Source organism: Mytilus trossulus, chromosome 7, assembly GCF_036588685.1.
Source record: "Mytilus trossulus isolate FHL-02 chromosome 7, PNRI_Mtr1.1.1.hap1, whole genome shotgun sequence".
NCBI lineage: Eukaryota > Metazoa > Mollusca > Bivalvia > Mytilida > Mytilidae > Mytilus > Mytilus trossulus.
This window is the reverse complement of record NC_086379.1, coordinates 56,634,497-56,652,291: the sequence shown is the minus strand read 5'-3', so window position 1 is coordinate 56,652,291 and position 17,795 is coordinate 56,634,497. Positions and strand designations below refer to the sequence as shown.

Below are 17,795 nucleotides of genomic sequence, written 5' to 3'. Positions count from 1 at the left end.
ATATCGAAAAAGAGTAGGCTAATGCCGCTACAAGGCAGCACTCGCACCCGCAAAGTGGAAAGGGATTAATATAAGTTGCAAAACTTGTTTCCCAATCCACTATAAATAAATATGTTTAAACTAAACTAGCAGTTTCATATGCAACAGTAGGGAAACCAAGAATAGCAATACCTTTGTAAGGCATTTGCAGTTTATTTACATAATAGGTGTCAAAGAATCATGTTGTTTTAGTAGTTATTTTACCTTCAAATGTCTTTTTAGTAGTTATTTTGCCTTCAGATGTTTTTTTAGTAGTTATTTTACCTTCAGATGATTTTTTAGTAGTTATTTTACTTTCAGATGTTTTTTTTATTCTTTGGTCAGTTTGTTGTCTCTTTGACAAGTTTTGGTGGACCTTGTCTGAAAGACATGAAAACCTTGCAAGGAATCCTTATACCAGGTTGAAACCCCCCGGTTTTTTTTGGACGATCAATGCATTTGAATGGGAACATGTAGTTGGAACACACACACACACACCCTTTTTTGTCCTGGGTTAATACACCCCCTTTTCAAAATGGCTGGATCCGCCCCTGCAAAGTCTTCTACCCTTTTAAATATAATGCTATAAACAAAAAATCAAGCCCTTGCCACCACTGCCCAATTAGCTCCCCTGTGTCTCAATTCTGAAACCGATATTGTTCTTGGAAAAAGAGGTTGTTTAGTTAATTTAATATTGATAGATTAGTTCCTATAAAACATTTTTTTTAACTTTTCTAAAGTGGTATAATAAAATGTTTTTCATACCTTCCATACAATCTCTAATATATTTTGGTTCTTTCACCTGTGTGATTTTAACATCATTTGACATATCGTATGGCACTAAATCGTCATCGCTACAAATAGTTAATTCACTATAAAGTACTTTTCATGACAATAAATTTATTATTAATTGTGTCTAAATAACCCTGAAAATCAAGAATAAATACTATTACGAAGTAAACAGCATTGCATTCATTCTATATACTATTGCTCATTTGTAAAGGAGATCACATGTCAACAAGTCAGGAACAATCAAATTTTTCACAAAGTCAGGAACAATCAAATTTTTCACAAAGTTGTGTTTTAGATGTTTTTTCACGATTGCACCATGACAAAGGGTAAAAATCGTGTAGTACACGCCTCAATCTTGAAAGTTGGTAGGTATGTATTCATTTCCGCTGAATTTATTTTTGCATCGCTTTGAATTAATAATTTTTTTATGGTATTTACTTATGCACAGTCTTAGTCCTATGAATCGAACTCAAATGAATCATATGCCTTAGTTTTATTTTGGCTTATGAACTATTAACCACAAATATAACAAAAATAAATATAATTGCTTCTAAAATTTCCCCGTTTACAGTATTTAAGAAGTGACTAAAATTAACCAAGCATAATTTTACCTATCTAAATCAGAATCTACATCTGTTCTAATTTCCATCTTTTCAGCTGTTTTTATGTCTGTGTCCACCATCTTAGTGTCTACTGTCTGCTCTAACTGTATTGCTTCAAATTTTCTTGAGAAAAAAAATCTTGAATAAGTACAAATAAGTAATTATAAAAGATCAAGCTTCAGTTAAAACAATGTTAGTTTTGAAAATTTTAAATCAATTTATACTTTTGGTATATTTTTCCGGTATATTTATTGGATCAGCTTGCTCTTTCTGTACCAACAGTGTAAATGAAAAGCATTATCTTAAACTAGCAAATTTATAAAGGCAAATATTGATTTGTAGATATTCAATGTCTTTTCTTTTTGCATTTGATGGATAACTATATCATAAAAATCAAGTTGTGAAACAAAAGTAAGAAACATTGTAAAACAGAATGACAATTGTTTACTTTTGTAACATTTCTAAACCAGGATCAGAAGGGGGTATCATCAGCTCCAATAAGGATGTAGTTTCTTTGTCTTTCTCATACTGAAAAAAAAATAAGAAAACAAATTAAATATATGTAAAAATTACATGATATTATTAATCAATTTTTACCCTTTTTTAAAGATTCATCCATTTATTTTGAATTTATTGACCTACAAAATACCAGTATAAATTTTGCTTTAAAACTTACTAAAGACTTTTCTTGAACAGTGAATTTCAGACCAATGAAGGCTGCATGTTCTCTCAAACATAATATGCTTAGAAAGTATACTGGACAATCAAGAGTTGTGCATAAAACAATGTATTAATCAGTCTTTACAGATATTAAAGAATTTTAAAGGTCATCACTGTTGAACTTAAGGCAACCTTCAAGATAGAGTACAGCCATTAAGGTGCTATTCCTTTGACATATAGGTATTTCAAAAGCATTTCCAGATTTTTTTTCTCATGCACATCCATTCTTTTTCACCTTTTCCAGTTAATCACTATAACATGTCTTCAATAATAAGTGGTTGCATTAAATGTCCTGTTATACATTTGTTGTGTAAGACTTTTCTATGTTCTAATAAAAAACTGAACATTATATTTTAAAGATCAGATACAAATCAGTCTTATTAGATGTTTTCTTTACATAATCTTAATCTTGGTGTAGCATGAAAAAGACACTGTTGGTGTATAAGTAAGTGTGTTTTACTAAGCCAGCACAGGTTTAACACTAGATATTTTTTGGGCCCTTTAAAGCATACTGTTCGGTGAGCGCCAAGGCTCCATGTTGAAGGCTTTACTTTGACCTATAATGATTTTTCTTTTACAAATTTGGACTTGGATGAAGTTGTTTATACCACATCTTCTTATATCTATATATGACCAATATTTACCTCAAACTTCAGTTTAGGACCATTTGGATCAATAACTGATGCTAATGTTTCTGCTAAAACCATTCCTTGTGTTCTGATCTTATGATCTGAGTTTCCTATATGAGCTTGTACACCAGGCATGATAAGTCTTATCAATTCTTAAAATAAATTACAATTTATTCAATGAAACACATTTAAATATACCACTCAATAAACCACTTAAAATCATTTCATCATTAACTGATTTTAAAAAGTACAAAACTGAATATTTTTATAGTCTGATTACTGTTTTAATGAAACTATGACTCCAGCAAATCTAATAGTATACATTATCATAAAAGCTATAAACGACAAGAAAAAAACAGATGCTTTTCTTTGTCAATACTTGTATAACTATAATGAAGACACAATTAAAACTATGACTATTCAGACCACAGTCATGATCTTCATATACATTATCATTTTAATTGTTATTCAATCCAAGTGCTTGTTAGCACTGAAGGGTAAAGTGGAAAGTAAAATTTAAAAATATTGCATCGTCAATAAAGCATTGTTGGTAGTTGTTTACTGACCATGCAAGGGCTGTATAGCCAGTCAAGGTCCTGAAAAACTTCAATTTGTTGTAGTTGATTCTTAACAACAGGAGATAACTCCAATTTCAAAAGATGACTAAAAATGACATCATTTATATTTTAGAACAGATATAAGATTCTTGCACCTTGCAAACGTTATGTAATTATATTAACAAGTGTAACCTGATTTTGTGACTTTAATATCTGAGCATATAATACATTGATAAAGATGTATAGAATGTTATGATCAATGCACTATGTTTTGAATCCCAAAGGTAGTTTATCAGTCTTGGAAAATTTAGATATCAAGTCAGTAACATAGGGTTTTCATTGCATTTCATGCAATCTTTACCCCAAAAAAATCATATTTCAATATATCAATAAATCTTAAGTTTGCCATTACAATATACTAGTAAAATATCAAATATAGTTTGAATATGGAGGACAGTTATTCTTTTTGTAATTACAAGCCTACCATCTTTATGAGTTTCTTTGTCTTTATCTGTAAGGAAGCCCAAACTTATAAACAAAGCTCTGGTAAGGTAGAGATGTTGTTCTGGTGAGGTATGTCTTATGGCACTATTGTCTCCCCATACACTCAATAATTCCTTAAAGGACTGGAAAATAAGAATACAGTGTACATCTAATTGTCTCTGTAAATAGTTGAAGAATAAGAACAAGTACACTGGTAATTTTTGGGGCCCTTTATAGCGTGCTGTTCTGTGTGAGCCAAGGCTCCATGTTGAAGACCATACTTTGACCTATGATGGTTAACTTTTTGACTTAGATGGAGAGTTGTCTCATTGGCACTCATACAACATCTTCTTATATCTAGTAACACATTATAATGTGAGAAGATTTAACGAATATATTGTTGGTGCATAACTGAAGCTGTTCTACAATTTATTAGGATGTATGTTTGATATTGGAAACACAAGATTGTGCAGAAGAAAGGACCATATAACTATTTGATAATAATAAGCATACTGTGTTGAATAAGCCTATCCGCGAAGAAAAAAAATATTTTTAGTCACATCATTTTAAGATGTATGTACAATCTTCAGATTTTGAAAGTAGAAACAAACTGAAATAACTGGAAAATGCGTCCATGGGACAAAGATGCTGCCCCAGCTTGCATATAGCGCCATAAAGGGGCATAACTCGAGCATTTTAACAGAGCTGAAACCCAAATTCAAATTTGATCTGTGCTTTTTTGGTAATTAGGATTGTGTATAAGCTTCATAATATTTGGTTGAGGCAAACTTAAGTTAGTGAACAGAAACTAATGACGAGATATACAGACTGACAATAATAACAAGTAAAAACAAGAATGTGTCCCCAGTACACGGATGCCCCACTCACACTATCATTTTCTATGTTCAGTGGACCGCAAAATTAGGGTCAGAACTATAATTTGACATTTAAATTAGAAAGATCATATCATAAGGAACATATATTTAGTTTCAGGTAGATTGGACTTCAACATCTTCAAAAACTACCTTGACCAAAAACTTTAACCTGAAACTGGACAGACAAACAAACGGAAGAACGGACCCACAGACCATAAAACATAATGCCCCTCTACTATCGTAGGTGGGGCATAAAAATTACATTACCTTAATTAGTAGATGTCTTCTTGTATGTGATGTTCCTAAATATCCCAATACATTTTGTAAGATGTGAATCTGCAGTAAAAAATGAAAATGTCTAAAATAGATCAAGAGTGTAGTACATTTTTTTTACATGTACATGACATAATTGAAGGTATATTTATATTTCTCTAATTCTTTTAAATATGTAATTTCCCTTGTCCATTGTTTTATACAGAAAATTCAGATATTAATGTGAGGTTTTTGTTAATAAAAACAATTTGGCTTCATGGTGAGTATCGCAATACATTGTTGTAATATGAACTCTCATTCTGATAACTGAAACATAGATCTATATGTAGACTTCTTCAAACTCTCTATCAACAAACTTACGATTTTGTTCACTTTTGCAAAATTGCAATAACAAATGCAGCCAATAATTTCTGAATTTACAGTAATCAACATGTGGTTTGTTTGATCTCAGTTCCTCATTGGTAAAAATCGAATAAGATATCAAATTGTCCAGACCATTTAACTAGAGGCTCTAAAGAGCCTGTGTCGCTCACCTTGGTCTATGTGAATATTAAACAAAGGACGCAGATGGATTCATGACAAAATTATGTTTTTGTGATGGTGAAGTGTTTGTACATCTTATTCTACTGAACATTCTTGCTGCTTACAATTATTTCTATCTATATTGAACTTGGCCCAGTAGTTTCAGTGGAAAATGTTAGTAAAAATTTACAAATTTCATGAAAATTGTTAAAAATTGACTATAAAGGGCAATAACTCCTTAAGGGGTCAACTGACCATTTTGGTCATGTTGATTTATTTGTAGATCTTACTTTGCTGAACATTATTGCTGTTTACAGTTTATCTCTATCTATAATAATATTCAAGATAATAAGTGAAAATGGACAAAATTTCCCTAAAATTACCAATTCAGGGGCAGCAACCCAACAACGGGTTGTCCGATTCATCTGAAAATTTCAGGGCAGATAGATTTTGACCTGATTAACAATTTAACCCCATGTCAGATTTGCTCTAAATGCTTTGGTTTTTGAGTTATAAGCCAAAAACTGCATTTTACCCCTGTGTTCTATTTTTAGCCATGGCGGCCATCTTGGTTGGTTTGACGAGTCACGCCACACATTTTTAAACTAGATACCCCAATGATGATTGTGTCCAAGTTTGATTTAATTTGGCCCAGTAGTTTTGGAGGAGAAGATTTTTGTAAAAGTTAACGACGATGACGCCGACGACAACGACGATGACGGACGCCGGACGCCAAGTGATGAGAAAAGCTCACTTGGCCCTTCGGGCCAGGTGAGCTAAAAAGAAGATGTAGTTTGCCAACATATTGTTTATCAAACAGTTGAAATAGAGCTAGGTCGAGGTTTGTATCGACTGCATGCATATTTTAAAGTATAAGGCAAATGTTGAAATTAAAACGGCAATACTTTATAAATGGAGAGGGTGTGTAACTAAAAAATTTATTGCATGACCTGCAATGTAGATACAAACCTTTTCAGAGTGTCTAAAGAGTAGTATTTTAGTACACAGCAAGTACTGAATTTTATGTTTCTTCAAAATGCTATCACCTAGAAATTTGTCCATTAAACCATACCTGAAATGAAAGTCAAAAATTCTAAATTAAATTATAACTTCAGATAAAGTCTTTAACAATTGTTAAACAAAGACTCTTCAGTGAAGAAATGTTATGAATTAGTAGCTAAACTTCTTTTGCGTTGGAAACTTCTGAAAAAAATGGTGGCCAATTTTATAAAAGATTTAGTGGAGAAATCAATTTGCATCCTTCTTTCACATAGAATTTGTAAATTTGCCTCGAAATTATATATTAAGGTTAATTATTGGTAATGGTTGTTAATAATATAACACTCTATTGAACAAATATTTTTCCTGATTTATTGTTGAAAACACAAAAGATAGATTTTACTGTTCATATGAAGCAGAGTTCAAAACTTTTACATATTCATCTAAAATTTTAATGTCTTTCAGGACATTCATTTTTTTGGAAGAAAAGACCTTACAAACATTACTTTTAAAATCTACAAAAGAAGCATAGAACATTTAGTAATTTTAGCTTTGAAGGCTTCTTTTAAATAAGCTAAGAAAAAGTGTAACCCATGATAGACACTAACCATGGTAACTTGTCTATCATTGATAATAAAACACTTTCTAGACATCTATCTGGTACCCCTGTGATGATCCTCTCACAGATTCTACACCATATAAAATCTTCCTTCAATAAAGGAGCAAGAGAACTAACCATAACTTCCATCAAAATATCTACAAAATAATGTTAATAGTACTTTCTTTTGTTTGAAATAATATATTATAAATGAAGTTTGCACTGTACTTAGAAATAATGACCTTGAAGCTAAATTGAGGTATTCTTATGTAATGGTTCTATCTAAAAGAGCAAAGAACTGTTGGCTCAACAGCAGAATAATATGTTCATATAGTGTGACATGTTCTCCTGTGGACTGTTAACTAAATATCTAGCACATTCAAAATGTTACTTACACTATAAGCTGTGATCATAATTTCTTCATATCTATATTCATATAACATCAACATGTTTTTTGTTCTGATATACATGTAATATTTGCCACTGAACAGTTATCGTCAATCTATTCATTAAAGTGACTTTCTAAACACCTTTTATGATCAAACTATTAAATTTAGTTCTGCAGATAACTCTTTTTTGACAAGCCATCTTTTGAAAATGAGAAGGATATACAGTTTTGCAAAATAAATATATGAAGATATATATTTGCATAAAATGTATCAGAACTCACTCAAAATATACTATAATAAAATGTACTAACCAGAATAGCCTGTTATACAAAGTTTCCCAATAAGTCGACTTATAAATTCTAGGTGGATATCTTTATTAGCTTTAAAGGAGGTGACCATATCATCCAGAACTGTTATTATATCTTTTGTCACCATGGTTATGTAACATTTAGGGTAAAATAATTCACTGAAATACAGAAATACATTTCCAACAAAATCTGGTTCCGATGTTCTACAGACATATACATATAATTTGATAAATATAATAAAGTTAAATTTTTAAATTAAAACATACAAAATGTAAGATGTTATAGTCCAGAGTTTGACATACAGAGATATTTTAAAAGCACATGGCTATTGATGATGATTGTCTGCTTATCTCTAGATGTAACCTCATGTTGTTTTGTTTTTTCTTGTCATCAGGTTTCTGTCTCACTGGCATGTTCCTTCATATCTCCTTTTATTCTTATTTACTTGGTATAATGGTTTTTTTTTCTGTTTACATTGAGGTTGGCATCTCATAAACATGTACACCATATCTCCTCTTATTCATAGTTGCCTTGAATATTTCAGGTTTTTGTTTGTTCCCTTACATGTTGCTGTCTCATTAACATTTACATGTACCCCTCATATCCTTTCATTCATATACTTTGGGTTTTTTTTCTGTTCACTATATCTCCTTTTATTCCTATTCACTTTAAATTTTGTTTTTTTTAAGTTTCCTTAGGGGTTGCTGTCTATTTAAACTGTACCCATATTTCTTTTTCTAAAGTTATATTCACTTTGTATTCTTATTTATCTTTTTCCTTGGAGGTGCTATCCCTTTTAATTATCAATATACTGGTAGTGATACTGGTTGCTTGATTTGGTAAGTTCTTTGAAAAACTCTTTGTATTAAGAATCAATCCTGGACTCCATTGTATTGTTACAAGAGTATAGTTTCAACATTAACAAAACTATGAGCTCTTAAGAGCCTATGTTGCTCACCTTGATTTATGTGCATATTAAACTAAGGGCACAAATGGATTCATGACAAAATTGTTTTTAGGTGATGGTATTGTGTTTGTAGATCTTACTTTACTGGAAATGTTTGCTGCTTACAATTATACATATCTATATTTGAATGAACTTGGCCATGTAGTTATAGTGGAAAACATTTGTAAAAACTTACAAAAATTGTTCAAAAATGACTAGAAATGGCAATAACTCCTTAAAGGGTCAATTGACCACTTTGGTCAAGAAGGTGACTTATTTGTAGATCTTACTTTGTTGAACATTATTGCTGTATACAGTTTATCGTTAATTATAATAATATTCAAGATAATAACCAAAAGCTGCAAAATTTTCTTAAAACTACCTAATTCAGGACCTGCAACCTGTCTGATTGGTTGGAAAATTTCAGGGCAGATAGTTAATGAACCTAATAAACAATTTTATATAGTCAGATTTGATCTAAATGCTTAGCTTGCAGTAATATAGGCCAAAGATATAAGCCCCTATGTTTCATTTTTAGCCATGGTGGCCATCTTGGTTGGTTGGCCTGGTCAATGGACACATTTTTTAAACTAGATACCCCAATGATAATTGTGGCCAAGTTTGGTTGAATTTGGCCCAGTAGTTTCAGAGGAGAAGATTTTTGTAAAAGGTAACAATGATGGACACCTAGTGATGAGAAAAGCTCACTTGGCCCTTTGGGCCAGGTACGCTAAAAAGGCATGTTTTCTCAGTACAAAGTATTGGTAGAAAAAGATCTGATATCAAAAGCACATATGACTTATACTAAACCATGACAAGCCTACCTATTTTGTGATTGCAGTTTATTTGCTGTTTTATCAGGTAAACTTGTAATAGCATTAATTAACTCATCCCAAACATAAGTCTGTTCCACTTGACTGGTTACTGAACACTGCTGCTTGAAAATCTTACACAGAACATGTGACCTTAGAAACTCCTCCAACAGAGTTACACATTTATTCAGTCTATATGATGGTCTGAAATATACATGTATGTTCTAATCATTCAAATGTAAGTGCTTATAAAAATGTTTAAAATTGGGCTTAAAGAAATGTCTTGGTCTTAGCAAATGTACATATATACATTGTATGACTTTTAATCTTAGTTTTTTGTGTTTATTTCAGAGTTAAGTATGACGTCCACTATCACAGAACTTGTATATCATCTTTACATTTTTGTTTAGGGGCCAGCTGAATTTTAGTTGAGAACAGAGATAAAGTTTGAGTTTTGGTAGTGTCACTTATACTGTTGTAAAGGAATGCCCCTTTACAAATGTAAACATCGCCAAATTTTTAAATTGGGTTCTCTCACTAAGTTGCCTCAACCAAATGTTGTAATAAATTTACACAATGCTTATTACCACAAAACTCAGATCAAGTGCAAATGTTAGTAGGGTCACATCAAATTTTACCGTTTGGGTTATTTCCCTTTATCATGTGAGGAATCATCAGTGTCCAATGGACATTTTCCCAATTTATATATAACAAAATCCATACTATAAATTATTGTACAAGTAATTAATGAATTGTCGCCAAATTTTGTTCTTTATGAACAAATTACAATTACAAAATTGAACAAAGTCCAAATACAATTGTGTACAATTCTTTAGTACACAGTTTGGTGTGTACAAAATGATTACTTGTAAGTTGTTCATTCATATATATACATTGTATACACAAAATAATATCTTTAAATATGATTTAACATTATGCTATATTCTGTACTCAGTTTGAGTCAAAATTTAATAAAATAATAAGTATTACATTGTATATTGGTTTTTTTTTTACAATTCCTTTTGTCAAATAAAATTATAAATACATTGACAATTAATTTCCGAAATTTCTTCTCAAGTACAAATATAATCTAATTATAGATGTCTAATCAGTCTAATATAAAAGATTTTATCACAACAGATGGAATTCACGATTTTTCTTTGACTATTGGTGACAGCTGGTAGTAGGTTTTTGTTCACAATTTCTTACAATGTATTTCAATTTCAAAGGATTATTTTATCTTGGTCTATTATCATTTTTATTTTGTAGTACTATTAGTGACCTTGGAATAGATACATTTGTATAATGCTTATAAAAAATTATCCTCCTTGCATGCAATTGATTATAAAATAGACATTTAGTATAAATCTTATCAATGGGCAACTTTCTTATTGATTTATAGAACACGTAGAAAGAAACTTTAAAAAATGTTAGAGTTTATATGAATCGATAGCACCAAAAAGTAGGATATAAAATTAGCTGCCAAAACTTTATAAAACAGATATATAAAAAAACCTAATTCAACCCTACTGCTTCCAAATGTGTCTTAGACAGAAAACAACAAATATCTGGTTTACGGTATGCTGTATTTTAAAGTGTCATTCTGAAGTTAGAATATCTTTATATTGTTTTTTTTGTCTTACAAGGAATTTGAAACAGATGGCAGATGGCAGATAATTTCTCAAGGGAAATAACTTGAAAAGGGAGATTTCTCAGGGAAAATGAGTCTTTTTTTGTCAGTTTTTGGTTGATTTTCTTAAAACTCATGTAAATTTTGAAACTTTGATGGGGTTATAAGTTCATATTTGACTATATTATATAATCTTCTGCTCATGAAATGTACAAAACCAAAGTGGGTTTTTTTGACACTTTTTTCATTAAAGATATTCCAAATTTATGGCTTGTGACAATTTTGAAAAAATAATGTGAATACATGTATTTGGTATTGGTTATATCTGTAAATTATATTTGTTCAGAATCTACCTTGTTTTAAGAAACTTTAAACTACAAAAAGAAAAATATAAGCTCAATCAGTTTTATTAAATTTGAGATTCTTTAAATTGACTTGCTGAAAAATCTTATAAATGGTCAACTAATATTTATAAAATCTAGGTTGTAGCTTGGTAAAAGATATGAAAACACCTTTTATTAAGAGTTGTTTGTTTTACTGACTATATAAACAGCTTAAATATCAAGAATCAATACATTCTGTTAGCGGTAAAGTTATAATTTTGTATCAGTTTTTATTGATATTTCGGCCTTTTTGCAGAGTTATCTCCCATTTCAATGCAAATCTTCATAGGAATATTAAAATCATGATTTGTTAGTTTTCCTCAAGTAAGATTTTGTGAGATTTTTTCTGTGAATTATGGGGTATCATGCTAAAGATTAAAACTTAAAAATCTTCTGTTGCAATTACTTCAAGGTTAGAGTCTAATTTATACTAAATTGACTGGACTATACAGTTTTGTGCCTTTATTACATAAATATGGACTGTCTTTGATAATACAATAGACATGCCTCAGGAACTCACATCATTATTTCATGCAAAAATACTGATATCTTCACAATTTAAGCATTTGGGCTAATTTTAAGATGGTTTTTGTCTTAAATGGAAGTGGCCACACTTGTATTCAATCTTAACATGTATACTGTATGTTGTATTTAATGATAATGTATAATATCAGAAATTCATTAGGGACGACATCAAAAGATCAATGTAAGATAAAAAACTTAATTCAAATAGTTTGGGGGCGAGAGGTTAAACTGCTGCAAGATTTTGTTATCCGACATTGATTTTTACATATATCCATATGGGTCAATCAATTTTTCCCAAATTAAGTTAAGAGGGGGGGGGGGGGGGGAGGGGGTCAGTGAAAAAACTATGTGAATTAAGTTTTTTATCCTTCATTGAACTTTTGATGTTGTCCCTTACTAGACGACGTTTATAAGTATTGAGAGTGAACGCAAATGTGTCCACTTTCTATTTTCAACAAAAAATATCTGAAGTGACGTGGTATATTTGATAGATTTTTCATATTTGAATTTGAGCATTTTTATGACAAAATTAGTCTTTATTTTTTACAATAGCTATTTGAATCAACTGAAATAGACACCCAAGTGGTAAAAAAATGTCCAAAATCTTTCATTCGATCATAGATGTACTTTTTTCAAATTTTGGGCCGAAATTGGCCCTTACATGTATCTGACATACTGCTTTAGCCGAAATTTACCAGATTAGGACTGTATAGCCCCTTTGTTTGTAACTATTTTCAGTGTAATTACCTGAATTCATTTATTCCCCATGCTAATGTTAAGAGAGAATCTTTGAAGTTTCCATTCAAAAATAGGAACTGTAAAAAAGAATTCAGTGCATGGGCTGACAACTGTTTCGGTATGTCTGTTGAAATGTTATTAAGAGCACTTTTCAGAACTGACATATAAAAATTTCTTATAAAACATGCTCTTGATTCTGAATAATTTGAAAATGAAAAACTTTTAAGTTCTGTTTCTTTTTCATATTTTATAAGTCTTTCAATGTCTTCACATATAATTATAAGATTATAATTATCGTTGGTGTTTTGAATTGTATTATCGAACTGTTTAACAAACACACGGACTTCGTTTGATGCATGCATATTTGATATTTTTGATAGCTGTTTCCTCTGCTTTGCTTTTGAGTGTATTTGTTTACATTTTTCTACACGTGGAGGTGGTGTGTAGTGTTCATTTACCACCAAATATTTTTTAAAGTTGCATTTTACACTTTTGGTTTCATAAACACAGACAAGTAAAGCTTTAATCATTATATTTTAATAAAACTTTAACCTTGCAAAATTAAAGAACATAAAATACAAATCCAGTAAGAATTTAAAAACAATCAATTTAAATCAGCACTTCAATTTAAATGACAGGAAGTCATAGAAATTGGTTTGCGCTTGCGTTCTAGACATAGTAACCGCTCATTCTGTTGTGCTTCATTGTCAACGTGTTTTTCCTCTAAAAGACCAATTTTCTGCATTAGAAATGGCTGAAACAACCGAAGAAAAGAAAGTTGATACATCAGAGTCAAAGCGTATCCACACATATCCGTTGATCAGAGTATGTTATATTGTTTTGTTTTGTTGAATTTATATTTACATTTCAGTTTTTATCAATTTTGAATGTGCATTCCAAAATGCTACAAAAATAAAAAAAACAATGAAAAGGCACTTGTTGCATGAAAACACAGAACAATATTTTCTGAAATGAGATAGGTCCAATGTATTCGTATAGTGATTGTTTAACTTGGCATCATCATTTCCACAATGTATTCACAATCAGGGTTATTGTTTAGACATGTATATATACATGCCCTGGACGCATGGAAATCGAGCTGGAAGCATCATTTTTGAAACCTGTGAGTCCCTGGGACGCATCCTGTTGTATCTCCTGAGTCCAAAACACATCGTTCCGGCCCCAAACCCATCCAGCCCCAAGTCATATTGATTTTGAAGGAATTTCATTTTGTGACAAATTTTAACACAATAAATGGAAATTGCAAAAATTGCATGACAACAGGCTAGTGAAGTATTGGAGTACCAGTTAAAGAACTATTTTAAATTGATACGAACAATTATGAGTGTTATTGTGTCTGTTTGTGTAGCAGCTTCAACATATTTAATATTAATATTAAAAATATGAAGGTTTTTTATACCATTATAAGTTGGAATGTCATGGCGATTTTTATTTTATTTAGTTCATTCACAGAATAGCTAAATAAATATTTACAGTCCAATGGACCTATAAAATTTAACTCATCATGATGACTTGTTTAATCAGACCATTAGTCTATTGGTTTGTTTATTCAACAATTGTCTGATGATTGTGAACTAAGGTAATGCCATTTGTAATCACTACATTCAATCAAATCCTGATTAATTGAATTAATCAGGATTTGACTGAATATTATTGAAGTTACGTAATCAATTTTAAGTTCATTCTTTATAACTTTAAGCACATTATATATGCTTATCAGTGCAATAAATACAAATTAATTTTTATAACACAATAATCAAGAAGGTCTTTATAGATGTCGAGGTCTAACATGTTGGTCACCACATAAGGAAAAGCCATTGTGATATTAAAAATCAACAACAAATGGAAGTTTTTAACAACCTTGACTGGCTATACAGCCCTTGCACGGTTGGTAAAAAATCGACTGCATTCTGTCTTCTCTTTTATATAAAGGATTCAGCAAATCAAACAACATTTCTCAATTTCAGAAAGGAGAAGGTCCGGTAAGGGCGGATTTGGGCCTCAAATTCCAGGTTCATCTATTCAAGCTAAAATATGAAAAATATTTTAAATATGTCAAAAACCATCACTTTTCAGATTTATTTGTCAAAAATGATAGTGGCAGCATTCTACTTTCCAGTAAATAGCTAAAAGATTACATACATTATCACAATTTTGTAAAACTGCTATATTTTGGGGTCAAAAAAAGAACTCAAAAGATGAATTACATTTAATATATATCTTTATTTTTGTTCCTTGATATTAAAATATTTTTTGTTGGGGCCATGTCGACTTTACATTTTGGCCGGATCGACATGGGGCCTGATCCACGTGGGACGGATCGACTTGGGCTGGATCGACCCGAAAGCCGTTGTTTTGACTAGAAAATTCATGATCAGGGACATAATAAATTTGATTTGACTCATCAGGACACATCAATCAAAAAGAGTTAAAAAGGCCAAATATAGTATGAAGTTAAACACATCAAAAATCCATTACTTACATAAATGAGTGATGCTCTCTAAACAAGAGAGTCCATCAGCTTATGATTTACACCTTATCGCTATTTGCTGCTACATGTATTACTGGAGCAATTGAACATCACAAATTATTAAGTACGGTATGCCTGGCATTCAAGTCTGTTATCCCTGACACTGTACATCCTAAATATTAATTTGTTTTGTCGGATTATAACAGTCATTGTTCAAACTTTATTTTCATTAACTACTGTTATGGTATCACTAAGCAAGCATATCTAATATATAGCTCATATCCTGCTAATGGGATTTTTATTACCAGTCAGCAAATATATGTGTACAATGTACATGTACATGTATATATGCAAATTATGAAATTGGTAAATTTTTTATGATTTATTTTTTTGTAGCATTCAGACATGAATGATGAAATGAAGACGGAAGCTATGGAATTGTGTGTGACTGCATGTGAAAAATTTTCTAATAATAATGAGGTAATTAAAAAACTAATCCTTAAGTGGTGTGACCAATTTACAATGTACTATAAACTTTTTGTACAGAAAAACAGTTTACCTGACAAAAAAAGAAAGTATCAAATTCCAAGATTTCAAGATTTATTTGAACACTTAGAAACAGATATATGTATAATATGAGGTCATTTATAATAGCATTACAACATAAACATGTCATGACTGTGGTATCAATAATATAGATATAGCATATAAATATAACCTATACCTTATTTTCCTCTGGAACATGTACAGGTCCACTGTAGTCTGTATAAATTGAATTTGCTTTACAAGAGTTGAATCATTAAGTTCAAGTGGTTCTATAAGAAATTGAAATTTTATTGATGCATCAATTATTCCAAGTTGAAGATTGAGAACCAGTCCAGTTCAAGGACAGGTTGAAAAAAAAATGCTTTCTGAAAGTCTCTAGTTGAGTCCATTAGAACAAATACCTTGACAGTAATTTCACTCTTGTCAACTTCAATATTAATAGATATACATGTATATAATAAATAATTTGTGGTATGAGTTCTAATAAGACAACTCTCCATATGCATCCAAGTCACAATTTGTAAAAGTAAACCATTTTAAGTCTTCAACACGGAAAAATCAATTTTATTTATTAAAGTTTCTCATGTGGTGTACTTCGTAGAATTCTTTCATGGAATCTGTATAACATACACTTCAATTTTTACTTTACAATCTCCTTTATATCAATGATCTAAGGCTTCTGTCCATTTAAATGTTAACTCCATTACTTGTAAAGTGGTACATGTACATATAGATCTCCCTTAAATAAAACCATACTGTATGCTGAAGGCGAATGCTAGTAGTTTATTTAGCTTTATTTGTGATATTATGATATTTATTTCATCTATATTGATTTGTAGGAGAACAAGAACAGGGTAGTCAATTAAGATATCTGTTCTTTTGTTGTTCATCTGAATTCTAATGCTGTCTATAAACTGGCTTGCCATAAAAGACATACATTTACATGTATATAAATAAAGTTATCATAGATACCTATGGCACACTCCGAAAAGAGTCTTTCTTTTCTTTTAAAAAATTAAATAACAAATGATTCTGTTGACACATATTTCTTTTGTTTTACAGACTGCAGCAAGAATGATCAAAGAAACAATGGACAAAAAGTTTGGTGCTTCATGGCATGCAGTAGTTGGTGAAGGATTTGGTTTTGAAATCACACATGAAGTTAAAAACTTATTATACATGTTCTTTGGTGGAAATATGGCCATCATAATATGGAAATGTTCATAGAAAATGACCTTTAATACAGAATTATAAATAACTATATACAGAATGAGAGAACTGGATGTGTGATATCAATTGTGATATTATATGTTTGTTATAAACGTTTAAAACATTCCATCGTTATCAATCAGAAAATAGGCAATATCAGTGTTGATACATGTATGTCGTGCAACACAAGGACATTTTATTTTGTGGTTGTACCATGAAACAGTAATGGTGATGATTTCAGTCTCCCTGAATATAGACAGTGAAGCATTTTAAAATTGATCTGGTCTTTAGATTTAATTATATTTCCTACAATAGTTCTTTGTTATTTTCAAGCTGTGATAAAAGTTGCCAGAAATACACATTTCATGTAGTTGTTATTTTACTGCATATGTCATGATACATTCACCTGATTTAAGATCTGTAAACATTATTTTATTTTATTGTACATGATAAAACTTTTTTTTATTCTAATTTATAAAATATGAAACTTCTTTAGGCTTTGTTATTCATGTTATTGTTGTATAGAATTAAAAAATATATATTTAATTTCGCCACTAATATTACAATCAATGTAGAACAATCTCTGACAGGTAGTGTTCCAATGTGATTTGACTCAGGCTTGTGACCTATAGTTGTTATTTTATGTGTCATTTGGTCTTTTATGAAGAGTTTTCTTATTGCCAATTATACCACATCTTCATTTTACTTTTTTCTAATTTGCTGTTGCTATTTCCTTACATATATATATAT

The 17,795-nt window shown here is 30.6% G+C and overlaps 2 protein-coding genes across 2 annotated transcripts in view; one reads left to right on the top strand and one right to left on the bottom strand.

Annotated features, from left to right (window-relative positions):
* The window catches only part of LOC134726539 (telomere length regulation protein TEL2 homolog), a 61,629-nt gene extending 48,300 nt beyond the window's left edge, over positions 1-13,329 (bottom strand). Inside the window, exons 1-11 of the mRNA XM_063590945.1 lie at positions 12,809-13,329; positions 9,536-9,727; positions 7,769-7,923; positions 7,079-7,226; positions 6,441-6,543; positions 4,944-5,012; positions 3,803-3,944; positions 2,777-2,913; positions 1,861-1,940; positions 1,422-1,535; positions 784-872 (exon numbers count right to left, since the gene is read on the bottom strand). Of these exons, the coding sequence (XP_063447015.1) occupies positions 784-872; positions 1,422-1,535; positions 1,861-1,940; positions 2,777-2,913; positions 3,803-3,944; positions 4,944-5,012; positions 6,441-6,543; positions 7,079-7,226; positions 7,769-7,923; positions 9,536-9,727; positions 12,809-13,329 (1,750 nt within the window). The remainder of the gene's footprint in view (positions 1-783; positions 873-1,421; positions 1,536-1,860; positions 1,941-2,776; positions 2,914-3,802; positions 3,945-4,943; positions 5,013-6,440; positions 6,544-7,078; positions 7,227-7,768; positions 7,924-9,535; positions 9,728-12,808) is intronic.
* A 116-nt stretch (positions 13,330-13,445) lies between these two features.
* LOC134725378 (dynein axonemal light chain 4-like) lies at positions 13,446-17,536 on the top strand. The gene is made up of 3 exons (XM_063589149.1): positions 13,446-13,624; positions 15,687-15,770; positions 16,899-17,536. The coding sequence occupies exons 1-3, from the start codon at positions 13,550-13,552 to the stop codon at positions 17,061-17,063; spliced, it is 324 nt and encodes a 107-aa protein (XP_063445219.1). The 5' UTR covers positions 13,446-13,549; the 3' UTR covers positions 17,064-17,536.
* Positions 17,537-17,795: the final 259 nt, after the last annotated feature.

What these genes read in the sequence shown, in the direction of transcription:
- LOC134725378 (XM_063589149.1), top strand. Translation starts at nt 13,550, where the DNA reads ATGGCTGAAACAACCGAAGAAAAGAAAGTTGATACATCAGAGTCAAAG. An exon ending in ACACATATCCGTTGATCAGA is followed by an intron (nt 13,625 to 15,686) that starts GTATGTTATATT and finishes ATTTTTTTGTAG; the next exon opens with CATTCAGACATGAATGATGA. An exon ending in AATTTTCTAATAATAATGAG is followed by an intron (nt 15,771 to 16,898) that starts GTAATTAAAAAA and finishes TTTGTTTTACAG; the next exon opens with ACTGCAGCAAGAATGATCAA.